Below are 25,989 nucleotides of genomic sequence, written 5' to 3' on the forward strand. Positions count from 1 at the left end.
ATTTTGGGCAAACCATTACCTAGATGCTTCGTTTTAGTTGATCATAGGACTCGTTGAGTTTTCAAATTTGATGTGACTCCCCACTTGCTGTGAAAACGTGGTGGGAGTGTGATATAATTCTCGTCATGTAGCTCACCATTAAGAAAGACATTATTGAGACTTCACATTCAGTAAGTCTTCGTAAGTTACATGTCGTATAACTCATCTCCTCAAACAGGTATTCTAACATATAGCATGTGTGAAGTTGAATAATGGTTAGGTCCGTTTATCTCCGTATATGCCTTCTAAACATATAATTCAATTATCAGTTTATCTTTTTCTTTCTAATTTATTTATTTATTTTTTGTGGGATCTGAATAGATGTAATATATATTTGTCTCATTTCATGGCTCTCGTGACCACTTTCCCTGAAAATTAAGTAACTAGTTGTGTTTTTTTTGATGGGCAACAAGCTGATATTCTTTCCCTATTGTCCTCGTATAGTTGTATTTAGCGTTATAATTTTCATGTCTTGCTGGTACCACGATAGCCTTTAGTAAAGGACATCGGCCGACTCAGTCCCCCTTCCTCAAGTTTCCATTATTGCACTTACCTTTTTGAGTAGTGCTTTATAGTGCCTTTTGTTCAAGCCTTATGTTGGAATAGGACACCATGGGCTTAGATGCCCTTAAACCTTATCTCTTTTAAATTTAATGAGCATTTCTTTTTTTTTTAAAGGAAAGTGAAAAATGGTTAGAAAGGGTTATCAACGTAACTTGCATAATTATAGTAAATCCTAACCGCTCCCAAGATAAGATTTAAAAAATAAAACGAAAAAAGGTTAGAAAATAAGATTTATTTATTTATTTATTTTTTTGATGAGAGGTTAGAAAATAAGAATTAGTATAACTTTTCTACTTGGGCTTAATTATGGTAAAGCTAACTACTCTTGAACTAAGGCCTCTTTTTGATGAAATATAAAAAGCATCAACACATTGCTAACAGAGAAGCTAACAGAGAAAGGGAAGACTTAAAACCTAAAACACTTCACATAATGGCCTAAGACCCTAGTCATTAGGCCGCCAATTGCGTTGGTATTAAATGAGTATCTTATGTTATTTCTTTTAGTTAGATATCTTTTAGTCCTTGTGAAAATTTGAAGTACAATCCATGTGAGCAAGTTCTCTTTCATGCCAAATATCATACCTTTTCATTAGGACCTACCAAAAGTTATTTTAATCATAAAATATAATGCAAGTCAGTGAGTGACAATCGGGGTAGTGAGAAAAATGTCACTCTCTAGGAAATGAGGTGCACCAGCCTCTCACTTTCTTTCTCAGTCCGAGACAAACTTTTATAGCAATATTGTCTCCCAATCTCATCATCTGTATACTCGTGATTGTAAGAGTCACTCTGACTTTTCTTCTTTTCTTCCGCATATGGAGTACACTTAAGAGTTAAGTCTATATATTACTAACTACTTTCCATAGCCCTTTCCAATCTCACAGTGTGTTACTGTGCACTGACATTAGAAATGGGCACCGTCACATTCTCTGCTTCCTTTTTGCTATCAAATTTCTTGCTATTTTTGTTCTTGTACAATGAAGTGGCTTTTGGTAATGAGGTTGTTGAGTCCAATAGGGAAACATTGGAAATTATCATAGGTGGTGGAGGTGGTGGCTATAATCCTTTTCCCATTCTTGAATGCCCTCCTCCTCCTCCTGAACCCATTTGCCCTCCACCACCTTCTCCACCGCCACCGCCACCGCCATCGCCACCTCCACCGCCATCGCCACCTCCACCACCTCCTCCTTCGCCACCGCCTCCACCTCCCCCATCGCCTCCACCGCCTCCACCGCCACCGCGTCCTGACCCCTACTCGAGATTAAACGCGGCCAACATAGTACTTCAACGCTTCAAAAATAGAGTCAAGGATGACAAAGGCTGTACAAAAAACTGGAAGGGCAAGGACCTAAAAGTATGCAACTTCACTGGCATCGCCTGTGCCAATTATCCAATATTGGACAAGAAACTAGCAGTTGCTGGAATAGACTTCAATGGGTGTGGGCTCTATGGTGACAAAAAAAACCTTCTACTCTCTGATTTCGTTGAAGAGTTAAAAGAACTAACATTCTTCCACGCAAACTCCAACAATTTCACCGGTGTCATCCCAAAAGATATAACCAAAAATCCGTTCTTCTACGAGCTGGACCTTAGTAACAACCAGTTAACTGGCAGTTTCCCATATCAAGTTCTTGCTGCCACAAATTTAACATTCTTGGACCTCCGGTTTAACAATTTCCAGGACAAGGTTCCACCTCAAGTGTTCAACTTAGACTTGGACGTACTGTTCATCAACAACAACAAATTTTACGATACTCTTCCTAGTAATCTTGGCAACACGCCAGCCCTTTATCTCACTGTCGCCAACAACTTCTTCAATGGGCCAATCCCACAAAGCATTGGCAATGCTAAAGACACTCTGGTTGAGGTGCTCTTCTTAGGCAACAGACTCAGTGGGTGCTTGCCATATGAAATTGGGTTTCTGAAAAAGGCCACAGTTTTCGATGTGAGCTTCAACTATCTATCGGGTCCAATACCACTCTCATTTCAGTGTTTGTCCAAAATAGAGCTGCTTGTCTTGGCTCAAAACCAGTTCTATGGGGAGGTTCCTGAGGCTGTTTGCAAGCTGCCTAATTTGTCAAACTTCTCCTTATCATACAACTACTTCACTCAGGTTGGTCCTATATGCAGGAAATTGATCGACAAAAAGATACTTGATGTAAGGATGAATTGCATTCTAGGCCTTTTTGATCAGAGATCAGAGGAAGAATGTGCTGTATTTTTCTCTAAGTACAAGTACCACGCTTGCCCCAATCCGCTATCCTTGAAGAAAGTTCCATGTGCTACAAATAATCATTATTCAGGTTCACTTGATGCCTCTGATAATCAACCAATGGCTTTAGCTCCTTCACCAAGATCCTATGATACTCTTATACCGCATAGGTTGTGATTTTCCTCCTCTAAATTGATTTAATAAGGTAGAGTCATGAAGGGCCTATGTATTATATTTGCATATGTTTGTTATTCTCTAAATATTTGTTAAGTTATAAATAAGCAATGGGCATCTTGATCACCTGATCAGATGCTAATTGATGTAGCTAGTGTAGCACTGAATATCGTCGATCATAAATTGGATTCATCACATTGTGTTCAAGAGGCTGTTTCAATGCGTATTGCTTATTTCATACTTTGCTTATTGTCAAGTGTGTTCTGTGCACGTCTACATGGTATAACTAAAAGTCTAAAAATCCAAGTGCATGATCCATACGGATAGGGTGTAAAACCCTCAGCTTGTCAATAACTAAGCCATTGAACCTGCCACTCACAATCAATACCCATCTTCTTTCTCCTTTTGACCAAACCAGCCGGCTACCAATTTAGGGTTGGCTATGGCTTGGTTTTGAATTGGGTATATATCAGAACCCGACCTGAAATTTTTACTTGTGCATACCTATACCTCGGAACCTAATTAGTGCTTCTACCTGATTCCTGCCCAAATTTCTGACACGCGGATATTCAGACTAGGCCCCAAACATTTTTTTTTTTTTTGGGTGAAAATTTTGATTTTCCATCAAAACATTTTCAAACTAAAAACCAATTCTTCTCAGTTTTTTTTAATGGATTCAAAGTCTTGTTTGCTAGACCAAATAAATGGAAAATTATATAGTACTAATAAAACCCATAATAAATAAATCACCTTAATTTTTATTTTAGTCAGTTTAGTACACCTAAAGATACTCAAAAGTTTAGAAGTGGAGCCATGCTATTATGAACACAAGGTAGAATTCAGTGTCATTTTAAATTGAACCATAAACCATGCATATAGCTAATTGTAGAATTTTTCATGTATTTAAGAAAATCTAAGACCTAGAAAGTTTAGAATCCAAAAAGTTCAAAAAATGACCAAAATTTTCAACAAACAGAATAGTATTAAGAACAACTGAATGATACCAACAAGGCAAGAACTACGCAATTCCAGTGACTGATATACTACAACAGAAGGACCAAAATAAAATGAAGGAAAATCATCTACCATTCATTCAAAATTTTTTTTTTTTCCAAAAAGCAAATAATTTGGGTTCAAAAAAGCAAATAAAAAGAGATTGGTGGGTCATACTACACACTCTGACATATCAGTGAAACTACTACTAAATATCTTGAGTGAATGACTGTTTGGATTTTTTTTTCTTCTCCTGGGAAGTGTATGGCCTACTATATATTATCATCTTCTGGGAAATCCTCTACCCAAAAAGGCTTTTTGGTGCACAGCTAACCTGTTCAATATTAAACATTTAAGCTTAAAAATTTATATCAAACACTTCAAAGATACATGTACGTAGCAATGACTTTTATATTCTAAATACAAGAGGATATAGGTCCCAGCCTAAAGATGCGCACATATTAAGAATGAATTTTTACATATAACATCAAATCAGATGGAGTTCCAATTCTCATAATTAAAGATGAACTTACATGTTACATCATCCAACAACTGATTGCTGCTATAATAACCAGTGTCAGGTGGAACCTGAAATGAGAAAAATAGATTAGGCATATTTTATATATTACAAAAAGAGCATAAGGTTATGGAAAGCAGATACATGAAGGCATTTTAGAAGGATAAGAATTATGCTAGCTTAACATATATTGTCTATTAGATAGTTGAACATTTCAAGCAAATGTAGATGTCCAATTACCATGTTTACTGAAACCACCATCAGCCAATGAAATCAGTATAAATGATGATCCATTTAAAAACATCAACACTTTACCAAGATTGAATAAGAAACTAAAACTGGCACACAATCAGCCAGTTTGCAAGCCCATTCCTCAATATCCAAAAGAACAAAACCAACAAATTTGACATCTAAAGCCATTTCAGTGGTTTACAAAATCTTCATGCTCTTCATAATCATCAACAAAAGGGAACATTTTGAGAGGGGGGGGGGAATCTGAGTACATGGAAATTAGATACATGTCCATTAACTCGACTTTCCTTCTCTTCATGTTCTTCATAATTATCAAGAATGTTTTGAATTGTAGCAACTTCCGGCGTAGGTAAATATCCTACCAAAAAAAAAAAAACCATATTAAATATGTAATAAATAATATAATCATACAATTATGAAACATATAAAAAAAAAAATAAAAAAAAAACCTTTTAAGTTTACTCTATAACTAATTTTGCAAAAATCAATGTTTCAAAGTTATCATGATAAAGATGGTTACAGTGTGGACTCAATAATTTCCCGCTAGTGCTAAAAGTGGACTTTAAGGCAATTATTGTCACAAGAATAGCCAAAATATCCTATGCAACAGGATTACTTACTGTCATTGCTACTCCACCAATCCAAAACATCAAATCCTTTAGTTCTAAACACGACACTCTTATTAGTGTTGATGGGACTGACGAACTCACCTTGCTTGGACGATCTCAGCATATACTTCGTTGATGGATTGACGAACTCAACCTCCCTGAATGATCCCTTCGAGACCGACGAGGCTGTCCTCTAAGACGAACTAACCACATGTCCGTATTACTGACGAAAGTAACGAAGCCATTCAATGTAGCCAATAATGTCCCAAGCGGTTACAAGACCAGCTGTACAGACTGTTGGATGCCTCATTAAGGCACACATTATTGAGCATGAGGCGTTACCAAGAGAGACATTAAAGCCACATTAACTACCATAACGGCTAGGGGCTATGGAAGCATATATAAAGCCCTCACAACACTAATACAAAGGACACAGACACACCTCAAAGCATTACTAGTTATTCTGATACTTTGTTATTTTCTCAAAGTTCTCTTATACTGATTTTGGCATCGGAAATGTTGTGGCAGGCACCACACCGGTGTCCACCTTAAGGGAGCTGTCTTACCATTTTCACAGTGACATCGACGAAGATACGGCTCCATCTGGACGAACCTACAAGACTGACGATTTGCACTTCATCAAGTGTAATGATCAAACTCCGATAGAATATTCTTACACCTTTGGCTTATGTTAGTATTTTCATTACTAACATACAAATTATATCATCACATTCAACACTTGAGGTAGAAGATGCTAAAGAAACTTGAACCAATGGCGTAGCTATTAAAGATCAATGGGGGCCGAGACCCCCCCCCCCCCCCCCAAATTTTTGAAAAAATTAAAAATTCTTTTTGGAAATATCTTATTTGAAAATTTTTTAAATAACCTTATCATTTTGGCTCCACCATACCTGATAATAAACACTGTCTACCTTTAAAAAAAGATTTGTGACCACCCTAAGTTTTTATTTTTTATTTTTTATACCCAATAAAATTAAACTTTGGTCCATAATTTGGTCCACTTAACAATATATTAAGGCCTTTCAAGCAAAAAGAAAAAGCCCAAAAAAGAATTGCACATTACTATTTTACATTTCATAAAAAAAAAAAAAAAAAATTATATATAGCCTCTCCAAAGATAAATTCCTGGTTCCATCACTGACTTGAACAAATCAAGTTTCACATAATCAATTGAACAAGAGGATCTATAAAACTCTCTACAAATCACTAGCATATGTTGAATATTGCCTCAAATTTTTAATAGGTTTTTGTTTGAGTTTTTTTGGCATTGAATTGAATGAAAGGTTTTCCTTAGTGTAGAAGATAGAGAATTTACTTAGTATGAAAGACAATGATTTTTGAGAGAGAGTTTCAACCTATGGCGTCTACTCCTGATGATAGCTATTTATCATCCGACCAAGACACCAATCAGTTTTTGGTGTAGGCAGAGATTGAACCCCAGATCTCTTATACAACCATCAGAGACTTTATCAGTTGAGCTAACTGGAACCCACAAAGACAATGATTCTTCCTATATGAAATGAAAAGTATTCTTTATTGAAGAAGTAATAAGTATACTTTCTCCACTAAGGAATATGATTAAAGCAATATGATAATTACATATATCCCTAAAATTATCAAATTTAAATATATAATAAACAAGCCAATAACAATAATTTAATTTAATTTATTACTTAAATCACTATTATCAAATATAATATAAATATCAAACAAACAAAACAATAACAGAGAAGATACAACCACTATCCAAAAAAAAAGATACAACCACTATCAAAACTAATAAATATGAAATAAAATAATAGAACACTAAAATTTAGCTGATTGTTACAAAACAAATATATAAAGCTTAAATTAAAATAATAGAAAACGCTCTAGTACTTTGCAGTTTGTATGCATAGAATAAGGATGATGTGAACAGGTATTCTTAGAGTAATTGTTAATAATCTATTTTAGAAAAGTTTTGGCATAACTTTTATGAAAAATGAAAAAAAATATATATAAAAAATTAATTAATTTTTTTTTAATAAAAAATTTTTTTAGATGGATTATTAACCATTGTCCTAAGCTATCTATTAGCATTTTTCATAAAATAATACTAAATTTAATATTATTAAAAAAATTAAAACTTAAAACACACCAAGCTGTAAAGCACAACTCAAGTAGATAGTCATCCATCCTTTCTAGGCAAATACATAGTTATCAAGAATCAAGATATTTTTTCGAATGAATGAAGATAAGTATTTGTTATTTTAGTGTAATGCATGTGTCTGCAAAGATATTTGCAATTTACTCAAACATAAACATAGAGAGAGAGAGAGAGATGATGCCAATGTACTACTGATGATTGTTCATGATCTGGACGAAGCCTGCGTTGGTCGTGGAATGGAAGCTGTAAGCATTCTGTTGAGTCGCTTAGTTACGTAGTGACTCAGGCTTAAGGGAATTTTGTTTAGTCAGGTTATTTATTTATTTATTTATTTATTTTAAACCATTTTTTTTAATTATTAGGAAGATTAATTCTGATTTACTGACAAAGGATTTATTTTTGATAGTTTTTTTTTTTTTTTGGGGGGGGGGGGGGGGGGGGGTGGGGTGTTAAAAGATGGAATTTTTTTGATGTACTGAATAGGAATCATAGGATAGTGGATATTGCAGGTTTGGGAATATGTTAAAAGTTGCTTTTACAATGTATTTGGAAGGGCAATGGGCTAAGGAAGTACCAGATGCTTTTCTTAGTTCATTGTATCAATTTTTACTGGGTATTAATTTCTATAACGATTTAAAATTTCAGAAAGGTCCAAATGAATTTTAAGAGAGAAACCAAACCATTAGTATAATCGGCCGGATGCTTTTATTACCAGTTCTTTCTACTATGTATCAATTATTTTTTTGATTTTTCTGTACCAGTTTAAAATTTGAGACAGACTTTGACTTGAGTTACTTGATTAAAAGAAAATTTGAGACAGGCCAGATATTTTGTTTAAGAGAGAAATCAATAGAATATTTTTGGGTAAATTATAAAGTTGGTTCTATCTTTTACACTATATTTTAATTTAATTCTTAACTTTTAAATTGTGTCAATTTAATTCTAAAATTTTTTTTAGTATGTATCAGTTGAGTTGAGTGCCTGAAGTTATCATTTGGATGAAAAAGACTAATGTATCAAACATGATCTAAAAAAAAAAAAAAAAAAAAAAAAAAAAAAAAAAAAAAAAAAAACTAGAATCTGGATTGCCATATCAGCATAACTTTAAATTTTTTTTTGACTAACCTCACGTCCAAAATAAAATGATAATTAAAAATTTATTTAACATTTAAATATGCCACATCTGTATTTATATGAAAAAAAATTCCAAATAACCAAAAACGTCACTCTCTAGGAAAATGGGTGCAACCGTGCAACAGCCTCACTTTCTTTCTCAGTCCGAGACAAACTTTTATAGCAATACTGTCTCCCAATCTTGTTAACTGTATACCCGTGACTGTAAGAGTCTCTCTGACTTTTCTTCTGCATACAGTCCACACTTAAGTTAAGGCTATGGCTGGGTTTGGATACGCGTTTGCGTTTTTGCTGCTGTGCGTTTCTGCGTTTTCTCTTTTTTTTTTTTTTTTTTTTCACGAGATTTTCCCACAAGCGGCTACTGTTCATGCAACAGTAGCCGCAACTTTTGACCGGTTTTATGTGAACAGTGCATTTGTGCACTGTTTACGGACCCACAAATCTCATTTTTTATCAACTTTTTCATTAAAAATGGGTCCCACGGTACTATTCACACATTTAAAAATTATTTTGCTACAGTGTTTTCAGTTTTCAGTTTTCAGTTTCAGCAAAATAAGTTCTATCCAAACACACCCATTACTAACTTTCCTTAGTTCTTTCCAATCTCAAGGGTTAGTGTCACAGCGTGTGCACTGACATTAGAAATGGGCACTATCACATTCTCTGCTTCCTTTTTGCTATCAAATTTCTTGCTATTTTTGAGAGACATGGCAAAACGGAGCGGTCAGGTTAGGTTAATCTGGTTGCGGGTTAAATGGGTCACAGGTCAGTCATTTTAAGCAGGTTAAAAATTGGTTTTGGTCAATTGGATTGGGTCAGGTTGACCCGTATTTTTTACATGAATTTTTTTATTTTATAAAGAAAACAATATGTATTTACCATTTGGCAACAAATTACTTGATGTAAAATGCATTATTTTGAATTCACCACTTATATAAAAAATGAACTCAGTTAAACTTATTAATACTTATTCAATAATTTTAAAATTATACAAATCCTAATATTGCTATCTAAAACAAAATAACACAAAAATAAGTATAACAAATACACAAGTTTTATTTCTACACAATATCAACATTCCAAAATATAAAACAAAATTTCAAATGACTTATTGGATAACTCATTTGATAAAGAATAAAAACATATAAGAAATTTACAATCTTGAAATTTAATTTTATAATCTATTATCAATTGTGGTTGACACTCTATTTCAATTTGAGATATATATTAAAGTTTGATTGCTTACTTATTTATACATGGTCTCTTTTATGAATATTATATTATTGTTAAGTAACACACACTAGAAAATATTATAATTTATTTTGAAAAGCCGTTTATTTTGAACATAATTTTTTTTAAAATAGGTCTAAGAATTCATAATTTATGCAAATTTGATACTTTGGCTTCATTATTTTCACACTTGTGAATTGCAACTAGATTATCTTGACATGTACTTTGCTATTTAATATCTAAAAATCTTTACTCATCACAGAATGCTTAACCATTTATTTTTCAATTAATTTGCATGCAGTTATGTAAATGTATCAATTGTTTCCTTAAAACTCACAATAAACAATTAAACCAATATTGTCTTAATTTTACTATCTTTTACAAAAAAAAAAGTTTTAAAAAAGGATTCGGACTCGGGCCAGGTTAACCTACAAAAAACATGGGTCGGGTCACAAGTCAACCCGTTTTTGTTTCAAGTCAAAAAAATTGGGTTTGGGTCGGGTATTTTTGGGGTCAAGTTGGGTTGTGCTAGAAAATTTTAACCCGTTTTGCTATCTATAATTTTTGTGTTTGTACAATGAAGTGGCTTTTGGTAACGAGGTTGTTAAGTCCAACAAGGAAACATTGGAAATTATCATAGGTGGTGGAGGTGGCGGCTATAATCCTGTTCCCGCTCCTGAATGCCCTCCTCCTCCTAAACCCATTTACCCTTCACCGCCTCCACCACCACTACCGCCCCCACCACCTCCACCGCCTCCACCTAAACTTGACATTTACAAGCTATTAAACAAGGCATTCTCTGTACTTCAACGCTTCAAAAAAAAGAGTCAAGGATGACCCAAAAGGCTGTACAAAAACTGGAATGGCAACAATCTAAAAGTATGCAGCTACAAGGGCATCGCCTCTGCCCCATATCCATCTGACAAACTTGTGGCAGTTGCTGGAATAGACCTCAATGGGTGTGGGCTTAACGGTTATAATAATCAACTTCCACTCTCTGATTTCCTTGAAAAGTTAGAAGACTCAACATTCTTCCACGCAAACTCCAACAATTTCACCGGTGTCATCCCAAAACATATATACAAAATTCCGTACTTCTACGAGCTGGACCTTAGTAACAACCAGTTAACTGGCAGTTTCCCATATGAAGTTCTTGCAGCCAAACAGTTAACATTCTTGGACCTCCGGTTTAACACTTTCCAGGACAAGGTTCCACCTCAAGTGTTCAACTTAGACGTGGACGTACTGTTCATCAACAACAACAAATTTTACGATACTCTTCCTAGTAATCTTGGCAACACGCCAGCCCTTTATCTCACTGTAGCCAACAACTTGTTCAATGGGCCAATCCCACAAAGCATTGGCAATGCTAAAACACTCTGGTTGAGGTGCTCTTCTTAGGCAACAGACTCAATGGGTGCTTGCCATATGAAATTGGGTTTCTGAAAAAGGCCACAGTTTTCGATGTGAGCTTCAACTATCTGTCGGGTCCAATACCACTCTCATTTCAGTGTTTGTCCAAAATAGAGCTGCTTGTCTTGGCTCGAAACCAGTTCTATGGGGAGGTTCCTGAAGCCGTTTGCAAGCTGCCTAATTTGTCAAACTTCTCCTTATCATACAACTACTTCACTCAGGTTGGTCCTATATGCTGGAAATTGATCGACAAAAAGATACTTGATGTAAGGATGAATTGCATTCTAGGCCTTTCTGATCAGAGATCAGAGGAAGAATGTGCTGTATTTTTCTCTTAAGTACAAGTACCACGCTTGCCCCAATCCGCTGTCCTTGAAGAAAGTTCCATGTGCTACAAATTATCATTATTCAGGTTCACTTTGATGCCTTTGATAATCAACCAATGGCTGTAGCTCCTTCACCAAGATCCTATGATACTCTTATACCGCATAGGCATCTTGATCACCTGAGCAGATGCTAATTGATGTAGCCAGTGTAGCACTGAATATTGTCGATCATAAATTAGATGAATGTAGCACTGAATCACAATTAGCATTAATGCTTTAGACACTGCCGAGGCCGTAAGTTCTTTTTTTTTTTTTTTTTTTTTTTTTCTCTTCACAACTCACATTTTGTTGGGCCAGGCTTCATTTCATTTTGAAAATAATAGTAGTAAGCAAAAATGGTATTTGCTTTTGGTAGTGAGGTTCTAAATATTGTTTTTGCAGTACCCAATTCCAATGAGGAAGGCGACCAGGGCCGGTTGAATGATAGAGCAATAGATGTTGTTGCTTAAGGCCCCAAGTAAAAAAAAGGCCCTCAAATTTTAACCAATAGGGTTATATATAATCAATAAATAAAATAATATATTTTTATTAAATGAAAAACAAACAAAAAAGGTGAGAAAAATGCTTAGTTCACAATATTTTTCACAACACTTTTACAACAAACGCTAAGTAGCAGATTGTTGCAATTTGTTATTGATGACAAAAAAATAATTATAGTGGTGTTTTCAAATAGAAAACAAGAAGCAATTTAAAATTTAGAATTTGTTGTGAAAAATATTGTGAATGTTGCACTTCTAAAAAATAAAATAATAATAATAGTTGAATTAACAAACTTTTATTAGTTTTCATATGGATCTACCATTAACACAACTCTTTTATTTATACCACTATCAATCTGCCACGTTAACAAGTGTAAAAAGTTTTGTCAAATTTTTTGTTTATAAAATTTCTAAAAAAAGAAAGAATTCTACGTAGTTTATGTTAATTAGTAATAATTTTGAATCTAAAACAAGATAATCAATTTTTGCCTTAGGCCCCTAAATGTATCAAGCCGCCCCTAAAGAAGGCCCAAGGAAAAATTGATCTCTATATTGGTACTTTGGCAGCTGGCTAAAGTCTCAACCTCGTGACAAGGTATTCCATTTGAAAGGAAAAAAAAAAAAAAAAATCTATTTAATTATGAGATAGAGTTTGTGATTTTTTTTTATTTGTTTAAAAAATTGTAAATTATAACAATTGAGGTTGGGTAGAAATCTTTTTTAAATGGAATATTTTGTTAGAATAGTCATAATTCTATGATGTGTAAAGCTGGAAATTCCTATTGGCTTTGATACCTATGATATATGAGATTAGTGAACTGTGGGGTGATATCCTAGGTTGCACGGACACGCCATTTTTGGCGTCGTGTCAGTGTCGAACACATGTTGGATACTAGAACGGGTACGACTCGCTAGATTCCGGTGTCTGGCGAGTGTCCTTTTTTTTTTTTTTTTTTTTTTTTTTTCTCCGACACGCGCTGACGCAGCTTCAACGCGTCCGACACGCCAGTAGTGAAGAAAAAAAGAAGAAGAAAATCACAGATTTTGAGTTTGAGAAGTCATTTTGAGAAACCCACCTCTCAAGTTCCCAACCCACCCTCCCTCTGACCTCTGCCGCTGCCCTGTGTCCCTCGTCGGAGCTAGATCGGGCCAATCGATGAGCTCCATAGACGTCGAGTGACGCCGTGCCCTGTTCCTTTCGGCGATCTCTCTTTCTCTCTCGGCGTGGACAACAGGTCTGACCTCCTCTCTCTGGGTTTTTTTTTTTTTTTTTTGGTGACTGAATGGTAATGGGTGTACTCAGTACTGTTACTCACTTATTTATATAAGTTATAAGTTATAACGCGTATTATTATTATTATTATTTCTAATCCCACTCTCACAGTTAATGTATTTCTTTATTCAGCCTTTTGTTTTACCTTATAAATTATAATATTTATTATGAATTTAGTGATTTTTGTTTTTGTGTGTCTTGCTATAGTTTTATTTATTTATTAAAGTTAAATATTGTATATTATTGTACTACTTTGGGTGTTAGTTTACTTATTTGTAGTTCTTACATAACTTAAATTCTAAACATAAATGTACTTTATATCTAAAAATATTAAAAAATATGCCTAAATATAAAATATAATTAATTATTTAACCGTCGTGTCGTGTCCTTATTTTTCAAAAATTGTCGTATCCCTGTGTCTGTGTCCGTGTTGTTCCTAATCGATGGGGTCAATTTTTTTGTCGATTTGGGAGATCATTAATTTGCACCATAACTAGTTGTGATTTTTCTTCACATGCCTATCAGCCTACAATTTTTTGCATATTCTTTTAATTAGGAACCAAGTCTTGGATTAATAGATAACTTCCACAGAATTTGGATTTGGAACATTGTCTCAAATTGACAGTCAGTTGAACTCTTTAGATTGGCTGCCATATTTGAATACTATATGTATATATAGAAGGTTTTTAATTTTTTTTACGCTAAGTAGATGTAGTGTAAAAAACTAGAGGAACGAATGAATGAGCTAATTCCATTCAATGATCAAAAAGTGAATATAGCGTACAGGTGGCTTTGCTTTTGAAAACCTAAACAGGCCAGCCAATTAATGAGCTCATGCCATGCTGATATTAGGTTACACATGATGAGGATGTGACAACCTAAACTGTATATGAACATCAATAACAACTTAAAGCATTGGAGTCATACGACATGAACTTTGTCTTAGTATTACAGAACAATTTGTTACATTCAAAAAGTCTTTGCAAGGTACACGTCGTTCAATTTATCTCCTCAGGCTCAAAGAGATCTTCTAACACTCTCCCTCAACATTGAAGACACGGTTTGTGGATTCTCACTTTGACAAACAACAATGAGAATTGAAAATAATCCAATACTTTAGTAAACAGATCAACTAACCGAAGAGTACGTAGTGGAAACATGTAATGTGCAAACCAATCATTCTTGGATTTTATCTCGGATCAAGTGGCAGTCAATCACAATATATGTGTTTGGTGTGTTCATGAAATACAGGATTGGTTGCTATATGTAATGTGGCTAAGTGGCTTTATTGTTACAAAAAAGCAATGTAGCTTACGGGTGTAAAACATTTAATCACGAAGTAGTTTCATAAGCCAAACTAATTCACTAACAGTAAACGTCATGGAACGATACTCAATTTCTATTGATGATTTTGATACTATGGTTTGATCTTTTGATTTCCATGACATCAAAAAGCCTCTTGAGAAAACACAATATCCAATGGTAAACTTATGTGTTTCAAGGCAACTAGCCCAATCAGCATCAGGAAATGCTTTAAGATAAAAGGATGATGAAGATGGAAAAAATAAATCCCAAGCTACTGTTTCCTTGATTTATTGAAGGATATGAATGTAGCATGTAAGTGAGGTGCTCTAGGCTTGTCTAGGAAATGACTCAACTTGTGAACAACATATGTGATATCTAGTTTGGTTAAAGATACAATAATCATCCAGTAAGCCTTCTATAAGAACTAGTATCTTTTAGCAATTCCCCATCAAACTTAGAGAGCTTCAACTTTTGATCCATAGGGAATCTAATGGTTGGCAGCCCAACATTCCTGTGCCTAACAACACTTCTAATGCATATTGGTCATGACATAATGAGATTCTCTTACTAGACCTTACCACCTCAAGAACAAGGAAGTATTTCGAAGGTTTAAAGTTAGTCAAGACAGACTGTAGATCATTAATTATTTCTATCAAAAATGTCATCCATGATCAGACTTAGATTGGGAGAAGCCATGACCCACAAGATTAGTGGAAATTTTGGGCAAACCATTACCTAGATGCTTGTTTTAGTCGATACAAGGACTCGTTCAGTTTTCAAATTTGATGTGACTCCCCACTTGTTGTGAAAATGTAGTGGGAGTGTGATATAATTCTTGTCATGTAACTCACCATTAAGAAAGACATTATTGAGACTTCACATTTAGTAAGTCTTCGTAAGCTACATGTCGTATAACTCATCTCCTCAAACAAGTATTCTAACATATAGCATGTGTATAACTCATCTCCTCAAACAAGTATTCTAACATATAGCATGTGTGAAGTTGAATAATGGTTAAAGCATCGGCAGTGAGCCTGTCAAATGCCAAATGTAAAGTACATTTGGCATACAGAACCAAATTACGCTCAGCAACTGGATGGCTAAAACGGGGAGAGGCCAAATTCTTTTGGCATAGCGCTAAAGTACTATCTCATATGTGAGATGGTACTGTAGCTGAATAGTATAATTTTTTTTTTTTTAAAAATACTCTCTCTCTCCCCCCTTTTTAACTTGGGAATTTCTCTCTCCTCTCTCATTATTTCTCCTCTTTTCTCTCTCTTCCTTCTCTCTTTCTCATTTGCTCTCTTCTCTCTTCAGACCCAAAACCCTATGGGTTTTGTCAACGGTGGAATTAGATGGCTCCGATGGTCCGACTGCTTGGCATAAGGGCTCCAACGGCTCGGCGTGAGGGCTCCGATGGGTTTGAATTGAGCTTCCCAATGGTGAATCCGCTTCCTTCGAGCTTCAACAAAATCGACCTACCCAGTGGCGAATTGAGCAATCTAGTTTTCATAAATTTTAGTTGTGTTTGTGGGTGAAGATTGTGTGGCTTCGCAGTGGTTAGCGATGGAGATCGTGGTGGGTTAGTGTTGGGTCGCTTGGGTTGTGTGGGTTAGGTGGGTTGTGATCTGTGTGGGAGTGGGTTTTGGGTCGATGGGTGGTGGGTGGTGGTGGGTTGATTTCAATAGGTGTGATTTTGGTGGGCAACGGCGTGGTCAGTGGATGCAATGCGTGGGTCTGGTGGTGCAATGACTTAGGCAGTAGGTGCAGCGGTGTGGGTCTGATTTTTGACCGTGGGTTGTTGTGGTTTTTTTTTTGTGTTGACAGTAGATTATGTGTTGCTAATGGTGGTGGTGGTGGTGTTAGGTATGTGTAGTGCAGTGGTGGTGGTGATTGTGGTTCTTGAATAGAAAGAAAGAGAGAGAAAGAATAAATAATGTGTTGTATTGTAAATGATGGTGATTGTGGGATATATTATTTTATTGTGTAGAAATATTATTTTAATTAGTAGAATAAGAAAATAAAAGTTGGGATGCTGGGAGTGTTGTAAAATTGTATTATATAATTGATAAAGTGGCTTTTTGAGATAGTAAAATAAGATAAGATAGAATTTCCGGCTGTTAGGTCCGTCTATCTCCGTATATGCCTTTTAAATATATAATTCAGTTATCAGTTTATCTTCTTCTTTCTAATTTTTTTAATTTTTTTTTTTTTTTTTTTGTGGGATCTGAATAGATGTAATATATATTTGTCTCATTGCATGGCTCGCGTGACCACTTTCCCTGAAATGAAGTAACAAGTTGTGTTTTTTTTGATGGGCAACAAGCTGATATTCTTTCCCTATTGTCCATGTATAGTTGTGTGTAGTGTTGTAATTTTCATGTCTTGCTGGTACCACGATAGCCTTTAGCAGTGGACATCGGCCGACTCGGTCCCCTTCCCCAAGCTTCCATTATTGCACTTATCTTTTTGAGTAGTGCTTTATGGTGCCTTTTGTTCAAGCCTTATGTTGGAATAGGACACCATGGGCTTAGATGCCCTTAAACCTTATCTCTTTTAAATTTAATGAGCATTTCTTTTTCTTTAAGAAGAAAAGTGAAAAATGGTTAGAAAAGATTATCAACGTAACTTGCATTAATTATAGTAAACCCTAACCGCTTCCAAGATAAGATTAAAAAAAAAAAACGAAAAATGGTCCGAAAATAAGAATTAGTATAGCTTTTCTACTTGGGCTTAATTATAGTAAAGCTAACTTTCAAAAAAATTTATAGTAAAGCTAACCACTCTTGGACTAAGACCTCTTTTTGATGAAATATAAAAAGCATCAACACATTATTAACGGAGAAAGGGAAGACTTAAACCTAAAACAATTCACATAATGGCCTAAGACCCTAGTCATTAGGCTGCCAATTGCGTTGGTATTAAATGAGTATCTTATATTATTTCTTTTAGTTAGATATCTTTTAGACCTTGTGGAAATTTTGAGGTACAATACATGTGAGGAAGTTTTGTTTCATGCCAAATATCGATCATTCCTTTTCATCAGGACCTACCAAAAGTTATTTTTATCATAAAATATAATGCAAGGAGTCAGTGAGTGACAATCAGGGTAGAGAGAAAAATGTCACTCTCCAGGAAATGAGGTGCAACAGCCTCTCATTCTTTCTCAGTCCGAGACAAACTTTTATAGCAATATTATCTCCCAATCTCATTATCTGCATACTCGTGATTGTAAGACTCTCTCTGACTTTTCTTCTGCATATGGAGTACACTTATGAGTTAAGTCTATATATTACTAACTTTCCATAGCTCTTAAAACCCAAAAGAAAAAAAAATTCCTTAGCTCTTTCCAATCTCACAGTGTGTACTGTGCACTGACATTAGAAATGGGCATCGTCACATTCTCTGCTTCCTTTTTGCTATCAAATTTCTTGCTATTTTTGTGCTTGTACAATGAAGTGGCTTTTGGTAATGAGGTTGTTGAGCCCAATAGGGAAACATTGGAAATTATCATAGGTGGTGGAGGTGGTGGCTATAATCCTTTTCCCAGTCCTGAATGCCCTCCTCCTCCTCCTCCTGAACCCATTTGCCCTCCACCACCTTCTCCACCGCCACCGCCATCGCCGCCTCCACCACCTCCTCCTTCTCCACCGCCACCGCCATCGCCGCCTCCACCACCTCCTCCTTCGCCACCGCCACCGCCATCGCCGCCTCCACCACCTCCTCTTTCGCCACCGCCACCGCCATCGCCGCCTCCACCACCTCCTCCTTCGCCACCGCCCCCATCGCCTCCACCTCTGGACCTTGACTTTCGATTAAATGCGGTCTACCCTGTACTTCAACGCTTCAAAGCCAAAACCACAGACCCAAAAGGCTGTACTAAAAATTGGAATGGCAGGGGACAAAAAATATGCCGTTACAAAGGCATCGCCTGTGCCACCTATCCAAACGAAAAGAGAAAAGCAGTTGCTGGAATAGACTTCAATGGGTGTGGGCTTTCTGGTAAGAATAGCAATCCATATTCACTCGATGGTTTCCTTGAAGAGTTAAAAGACATAACATTCTTCCACGCAAACTCCAACAATTTCACTGGTCGCATCCCAGCAAAGATATCCAAGCTTAAATACTTCTACGAGCTGGATCTCAGTAACAACCAATTGACCGGCTATTTCCCATATGAAGTTCTTGCTGCCACAAAGTTAACATTTTTGGACCTCCGGTTTAACACTTTCCATGACAAGGTTCCACCTCAAGTGTTCAACTTAGACGTGGACGTACTGTTCATCAACAACAACTATTTTTACGATACTCTTCCTAATAATCTTGGCAACACGCCAGCCCTTTATCTCACTGTCGCCAACAACTTGTTCCATGGGCCAATCCCACAAAGCATTGGCAATGCTAAAGACACTCTGCTTGAGGTGCTCTTCTTAGGCAACAGACTCAGTGGGTGCTTGCCATATGAAATTGGGTTTCTGAAAAAGGCCACAGTTTTCGATGTGAGCTTCAACTATCTATCGGGTCCAATACCACTCTCATTTCAGTGCTTGTCCAAAATAGAGCTGCTTGTCTTGGCTCGAAACCAGTTCTATGGGGAGGTTCCTGAGGCTGTTTGCAAGCTGCCTAATTTGTCAAACTTCTCCTTATCATACAACTACTTCACTCAGGTTGGTCCTATATGCAGGAAATTGATCGACAGAAAGATACTTGATGTAAGGATGAATTGCATTCTAGGCCTTCCTCATCAGAGATCAGAGGAAGAATGTGCTGTATTTTTCTCTAAGTACAAGTACCACGCTTGCCCCAATCCGCTTTCCTTGAAGAAAGTTCCATGTGCTACAAATAATCATTATTCAGGTTCACTCGATGCCTCTGATAATCAACCAATGGCTGTAGCTCCTTCACCAAGATCCTATGATACTCTTATACCGCATAGGTTGTGATTTTCCTCCTCTAAATTGATTTAATAAGGTAGAGTCATGAAGGGCCTACGTATTATATTTGCATATGTTTGTTATTCTCTAAATATTTGTTAAGTTATAAATAAGCAATGGGCATCTTGATCACCTGAGCAGATGCTAATTGATGTAGCTAGTGTAGCACTGAATATCGTCGTTCATAAATTGGATTCATCACATTGTGTTCAAGAGGCTGTTGCAATGCGTATTGCTTTTTTCATACTTTGCTTATTGTCAAGTGTGTTCTGTGCACGTCAACATGGTATAACTAAAAGTCTAAAAATCCAAGAGTGCATGATCCGTACGGATAGGACGTAAAACCCTCAGCTTGTCAATAACTAAGCCATTGAACCTGCCACTCACAATCAATACCCATCTTCTTTCTCTTTTTGACCAAACCAGCCGGCCACCAGTTTGGATTGGCAATGGCTTCGACCTGATTCCTGCCCAAATTTCTGACACGCGGATATTCAGACTTGGCCCGAAACTTTTTTTATTTTTTTAATTTTAAAATTAAATTTTTTTTTTTTTTTTTTTTTTTTTGTGAAAAATTTGATATTCCATCAAAACATTTTCAAACTAAAAACCAATTCTTCTCAGTTTTTTTAATGGATTCAAAGTCTTGTTTGCTAGACCAAATAAATGGAAAATTATATAGTACTAATAAAACCCTTAATAAATAAATCACCTTAATTTTATTTTAGTCAATTTAAGCGCCGTTTGGATCTGTGTCTGTCCACGTCTGGCGTTTGCGTTTTGCTCCCTTTTTTTTTGTTTTATTTTGTTTTATTTTTTTTTTCATGCGTTTAGCTTTTAGAGACAAATTTTACTGTTCATGTACTATTTATGCACTGTTCACGTATTTAAAAATATTAAAAATGAGTCCCACGGTACTATTCATACATTTAAAAATTATTTTGTTACAGTGTTTTCAGTTTCAGCAAAAATAAGTTGTATCCAAATGGACCCTTAGTACACCAAAAGATACTCAAAAGTTTAGAAGTTGAGCCATGCTATTATGAACACAAGGTAGAATTCAGTGTCATTTTAAATTGAACCATAAACCATGCATATAGCTAATTGTAGAATTTTTCCTGTATTTTAGAAAATCTAAGACCTAGAAAGTCTAGAATCCCAAAAGTTCAAAAAATGACCAAAGATTTCAACAAACAGAACAATATTAAGAACAACCGAATGATACCAACAAGGCAAGAACTACGCAATTCCAGTGACTGATATACTACAATAGAAGGACCAAAATAAAATGAAGTAAAATCATCTACCATTCATTCAAATTTTTTTTTTTTTTTTCCAAAAGCAAATAATTTGGGTTCAAAAAAGCAAATAAAAAGAGATTGGCGGGTCATACTACACACTCTGACATATCAGTGAAACTACTACTAAATGTCTTGAGTGAATGACTGTTTGGATTTTTTTTCTTCTCCTGGTAAGTGTATGGCCTGCTATTATCATCTTCTAGGAAATCCTCTACCCAGTGTAAATTGAACCTGTTCAATATTAAACATTTAAGCTTAAAAATTTATATCAAACACTTCAAAGATACATGTACGTAGCAATGACTTTTATATTCTAAATACAAGAGGATAAAGGTCCCAGCCTAAAGATGCGCACATATTAAGAATGAATTTTTACATATAACATCAAATCAGATGGAGTTCCAGTTCTCATAATTAAAGATGAACTTACATGTTACATCATCTAAAAATTGATTGTTGCTATAATAACCAGTGTCAAGTGGAACCTAAAATGAGAAAAATAGATTAGGCATATTTTGCATATTTTATATATTACTAAAAGAGCATAAGGTTATGGAAAGCAGATACATGCAGGCATTTTAGAAGGATAAGAATTATGCTAGCTTAACATATATTGTCTATTAGATAGTTGAACATTTCAAGCAAATGTAGATGTCCAGTTACCATGTTTACTCAAACCACCATCAGCCAATGAAATCAGTATAAATGACGATCCATTTAAAAACATCAACAATTTACCAAGATTGAATAAGAAACTAAAACTGGCACACAATCAGCCAGTTTGCAAGCCCATTCCTCAATATCCAAAAGAACAAAACCAACAAATTTGACATCTAAAGCCATTTCAGTGGTTTACAAAATCTTCATGCTCTTCATAATCATCAACAAAAGGGAACATTTTGAGGGGGGGGGGGGGGGGGGGGGGGAAATCTGAGTACATGGAAATTAGATACATGTCTATTAGCCCGACTTTCCTTCTCTTCATGTTCTTCATAATTATCAAGAATGTTTTGAATTGTAGCAACTTCCGGCGTAGGTAAAGATCCTACAAAAAAAAGAAACCATATTAAATATGTAATAAATTATATAATCATACAATTATGAAACATTAAAAAAAAAAAAAAAAAAAAAAAAACCTTTTAAGTTTACTCTATAACTAATTTTGCACAAATCAATGTTTCTAAGTTATCATGATAAAGATGGTTACCATGTGGACTCAATAATTTCCTACTAGTCCTAAAAGTGGACTTTAAGGCAATTATTGTCACAAGAATAGCCAAAATATCCTATGCAATAGGATTACTTACTGTCATTGCTATTCCACCAATCCAAAACATCAAATCCTTTAGTTCTAAACACGACACTCATTAGTGTAATGATCAAACTCCTATAGAATATTCTTACACCTTTGGCTTATGTTAGTATTTTCATTACTAACATACAAATTATATCATCACATTCAACACTTGAGGTAGAAGATGCTAAAGAAACTTGAACCAATGGCGTAGCTATTAAAGATCGAGGGGGGCCTAGACCCTCCCAAAATTTTCGAAAAAATTAAAAATTCTTTTTGGAAATATCTTATTTGAAATTTTTTTAAATAACCTTATCATTTTGGCTCCACCATACCTGATAATAAACACTGTCTACCCTTAAAAAAAGATTTGTGACCACCCTAAGTTTTTTATTTTATTTTTTATGCTCAATAAAATTAAACTTTGGTCCATAATTTGGTCCACTTAACAATATATTAAGGCCTTTCAAGTAAAAAGAAAACCCCAAAAAGTAATTGCACATTACTATTTTACATTTCATAAAAATAAAATAAAAAAATTAAAACTTAAAACACACCAAGCTGTAAAGCACAACTCAAGTAGATAGTCATCCATCCTTTCTAGGCAAATACATAGTTATCAAGAATCAAGATATTTTTTTGAATGAATGAAGATAAGTATTTGTTATTTTGGTGTAATGCATGTGTTTGCAAAGATATTCGCAATTTACTCAAACATAAACATAGAGAGAGAGAGAGAGAGAGAGAGAGAGAGAGAGAGAGGTAGATGATGCCAATGTACTACTGATGATTGTTGATCTGGACGGAGCCTGCGTTGGTCGTGGAATGGAAGTTGTAAGCATTCTGTTGAGTCCGGCTTAGTTAAGTAGTGACTCAAGCTTAAGGCAATTTTGTTTAGTTAGGTTATTTATTTATTTTTTTAAAACTGATTTTTTTTTTAATTATTAGGAGGATTAATTCTGATTTACTGACAAAGGATTTATATTTGATATATATATATATATATATATATATATTTTGTTGGGGTTTAAAAGATAGAAATTTTTTGATGTGCTGGATAGGAATCATAGGATAGTGGATATTGCAGGTTTGGGAATATGTTAAAAGTTGCTTTTACAATGTATTTGGAAGGGCAATGGGCTAAGGAAGTACCAGATGCTTTTCTTAGTTCATTGTATCAATTTTTACTGGGTTTTTCTATAACAATTTAAAATTTCAGAAAGGCCCAAATGAATTTTAAGAGAGAAACCAAACCATTAGTATATTCGGCCGGATGCTTTTATTACTAGTTCTTTCTTCTTTGTATCAATTATTTTTTTTTATTTTTCTGTACCAGTTTAAAGTTCGAGACAGACTTTGACTTGAGTCACTTGATTAAAAGAAAATTTGAGACAGGCCCAGATATTTTGTTTAAGAGAGAAAAATCAATAGGATATTTTTGAATAAATTATAAAGTTGGTCCTATCTTTTACATTATATTTTAATTTAATTCTTAACTTTTAAATTGTGTCAATTTAATTTTTAACTTGTTTTAGTAGTGTATTAGTTGAGTGCCTGACGTTATCATTTGGATGAAAAAGACTAATGTATCAAACATAATAACAAAAAATTATTTTTTATGCATATCAAACTAGTATCTGAATTGCCATATCAGCATAACCTTAAAAAAAAAATTGACTAACCTCACGTCCAAAATAAAATGATAATTAAAAATTTATTTAACATTTAAATATGCCACATCTGTATTTATATGAAAAAAATTCCAAATAACCAAAAACTGAAAAACGTCACTCTCTAGGAAAATGGGTGCAACCGTGCAATAGCCTCTCACTTTCTTTCTCACTCCGAGGCAAACTTTTATAGCAATACTGGGTCTGTTTGGATAGAACTTATTTTGTTGAAACTGAAAACTGAAAACACTGTAGCAAAATAATTTTTAAATGTGTAAATAGTACCGTGGGACCCATTTTTAATGAAAAAGTTGATAAAAAGTGGAGTTTGTGGGATCCGTGAACAGTGCATTTATGCACTGTTCACAAAAGACCGGTCAACAGTTGCGGCTGAAAAAAAAAAAAAAAGAAAAAAAAAAAGAGAAAACGCAGACACAGCACTTAAACGTGCTATCCAAACATACACACTGTCTCCTAATCTTATTAACCATATACTCGTGACTATAAGAGTCTCCCTGACTTTTCTTCTGCATATAGTCTACACTTAAGAGTTAAGTCTATATATTACAAACTTTCCTTAGTTCTTTCCAATCTCAAGGGTCTAGTGTCACAGTGTGTGCACTGACATTAGAAATGGGCACTATCACATTCTCTGCTTCCTTTCTGCTATCAAATTTCTTGCTATTTTGTTAGACATGGCAAAACGGACGAGTTGGGTCGGGTCAATTAGGTTGCGGGTCAATCAAGTCACGGGTAAAAAACAGGTCATTTTAAGTGGTGTAAAAAGGGGTTCAGGTTAATCGGGTGGGGTCATATTTTTCATATGAATTTTTTTTTTTTAAGAAAATAATATATATTTGCCATTTGGAAAATTATGCAACAAATTACTTGATGTAAAATACATTATTTTGAATTCACCACTTATATCAAGAATGAACTTAGTTAAACTTATTATTACTGTAGAGGTATTGGGCCTAGGAGCTCATTATTTATGTATATAATGGGCCTAAGGCCTAAGCTAAGAATTGGAAGGTGTTCGAGGAGGGTAAATATTGTCAAGAGAGCCCATGTTAGCAAATGAAGAAGTCAGTTTTGATCATAACGGCCCAAAGGGTTGTGCCGAGGATGAATGCCTCCTCTGCTAACCAAGGCCAAAGTCCATAGAGGTGGTCTACCATCCGAGGGAACGTCCCAGGAACATTCTGTTGATACAGATAAGCACTATGGGAATACAGGACAGGGAGGAGTCCTAAAATATCTAAAGAGAAAGCTGTTACTATCACATTAAATGTTTTGCAGCTAACTTTCTAGCTGCATTAATGTGGAGAAGGCCCTTAAACAGTGTTGCATTGGCTACCCCAACACACAGAGGGACTGAGAGGGTGTCCGATGGGACGAGCACTCAAGTGATGGCTTGGATGATCAATAAATGAAGGGCCAAGATTGCCTAATGAGAACTATATAATAGAAGAGACTCTCCATGGATAAGGGATCGAAATCAAGAGAGAAACACTGTAGCAATCAGGAACCAACTTTGTAATCAAACTTGTAAGAAATATATAAGAACTAACTTCCTCAGACTGTGCCGAGGACGATTTTCTTTGGGTAAATTTAATCTACTTTCCTATTCTTGTTAATTGAGTTCACTTTATTTGTTGCCCAACTCATTTTAACCCGGTTTTCCAACCCATTCTCTACAAATTCATTATTTTTGGACTTTTTGGGCCTAGGTCCATCCATCTTCTAGGCTAGGAACTCAAATCTGGCCCTTACAATTGGCCCTATTTGTGGGGAATTCTAGTGTGATAGTAAGTTTGATTTCCAACTATGGTAGGTTTAAGCCCACATCAGGCAGAGTCTAGGAGGTCCCAACGTGAAGATCATTTTGTCTACCTCAAGCGAAGAAGGGACTGGGAGGAGAGTGCGCATACTACCCACACAAGTAGAAGCCATTCTCGGGGTGCTAACCACCTTTCTCATGAGAAAAATACCAAAACCATGCAGTAGAAGATTGACCATTTGAAGAGAGAGTTGTGCCACGAGC

The 25,989-nt window shown here is 35.2% G+C and overlaps 1 protein-coding gene across 4 annotated transcripts; it reads left to right on the plus strand.

The window, feature by feature from the left end:
* Positions 1-1,351: 1,351 nt before the first annotated feature.
* LOC126706717 (uncharacterized protein At4g06744-like) lies at positions 1,352-19,893 on the plus strand. Of its 4 annotated transcripts, XM_050406254.1 has the most exons (3): positions 1,352-2,470; positions 11,279-11,455; positions 19,345-19,893. In XM_050406254.1, exons 1-3 carry the CDS (start codon positions 1,514-1,516, stop codon positions 19,687-19,689), a joined length of 1,479 nt encoding a protein of 492 aa, XP_050262211.1. In that variant the 5' UTR covers positions 1,352-1,513; the 3' UTR covers positions 19,690-19,893. The 4 variants fall into 4 exon arrangements, with proteins under 4 accessions (XP_050262211.1, XP_050262210.1, XP_050262209.1 ...); XM_050406253.1 differs by lacking the exons at positions 1,352-2,470; positions 11,279-11,455 and adding an exon at positions 17,980-18,382 and having other exon boundaries at positions 18,425-19,893; XM_050406255.1 differs by lacking the exons at positions 1,352-2,470; positions 11,279-11,455 and adding an exon at positions 17,982-18,391 and having other exon boundaries at positions 18,482-19,893.
* Positions 19,894-25,989: the final 6,096 nt, after the last annotated feature.

Source organism: Quercus robur, chromosome 11, assembly GCF_932294415.1.
Source record: "Quercus robur chromosome 11, dhQueRobu3.1, whole genome shotgun sequence".
NCBI lineage: Eukaryota > Viridiplantae > Streptophyta > Magnoliopsida > Fagales > Fagaceae > Quercus > Quercus robur.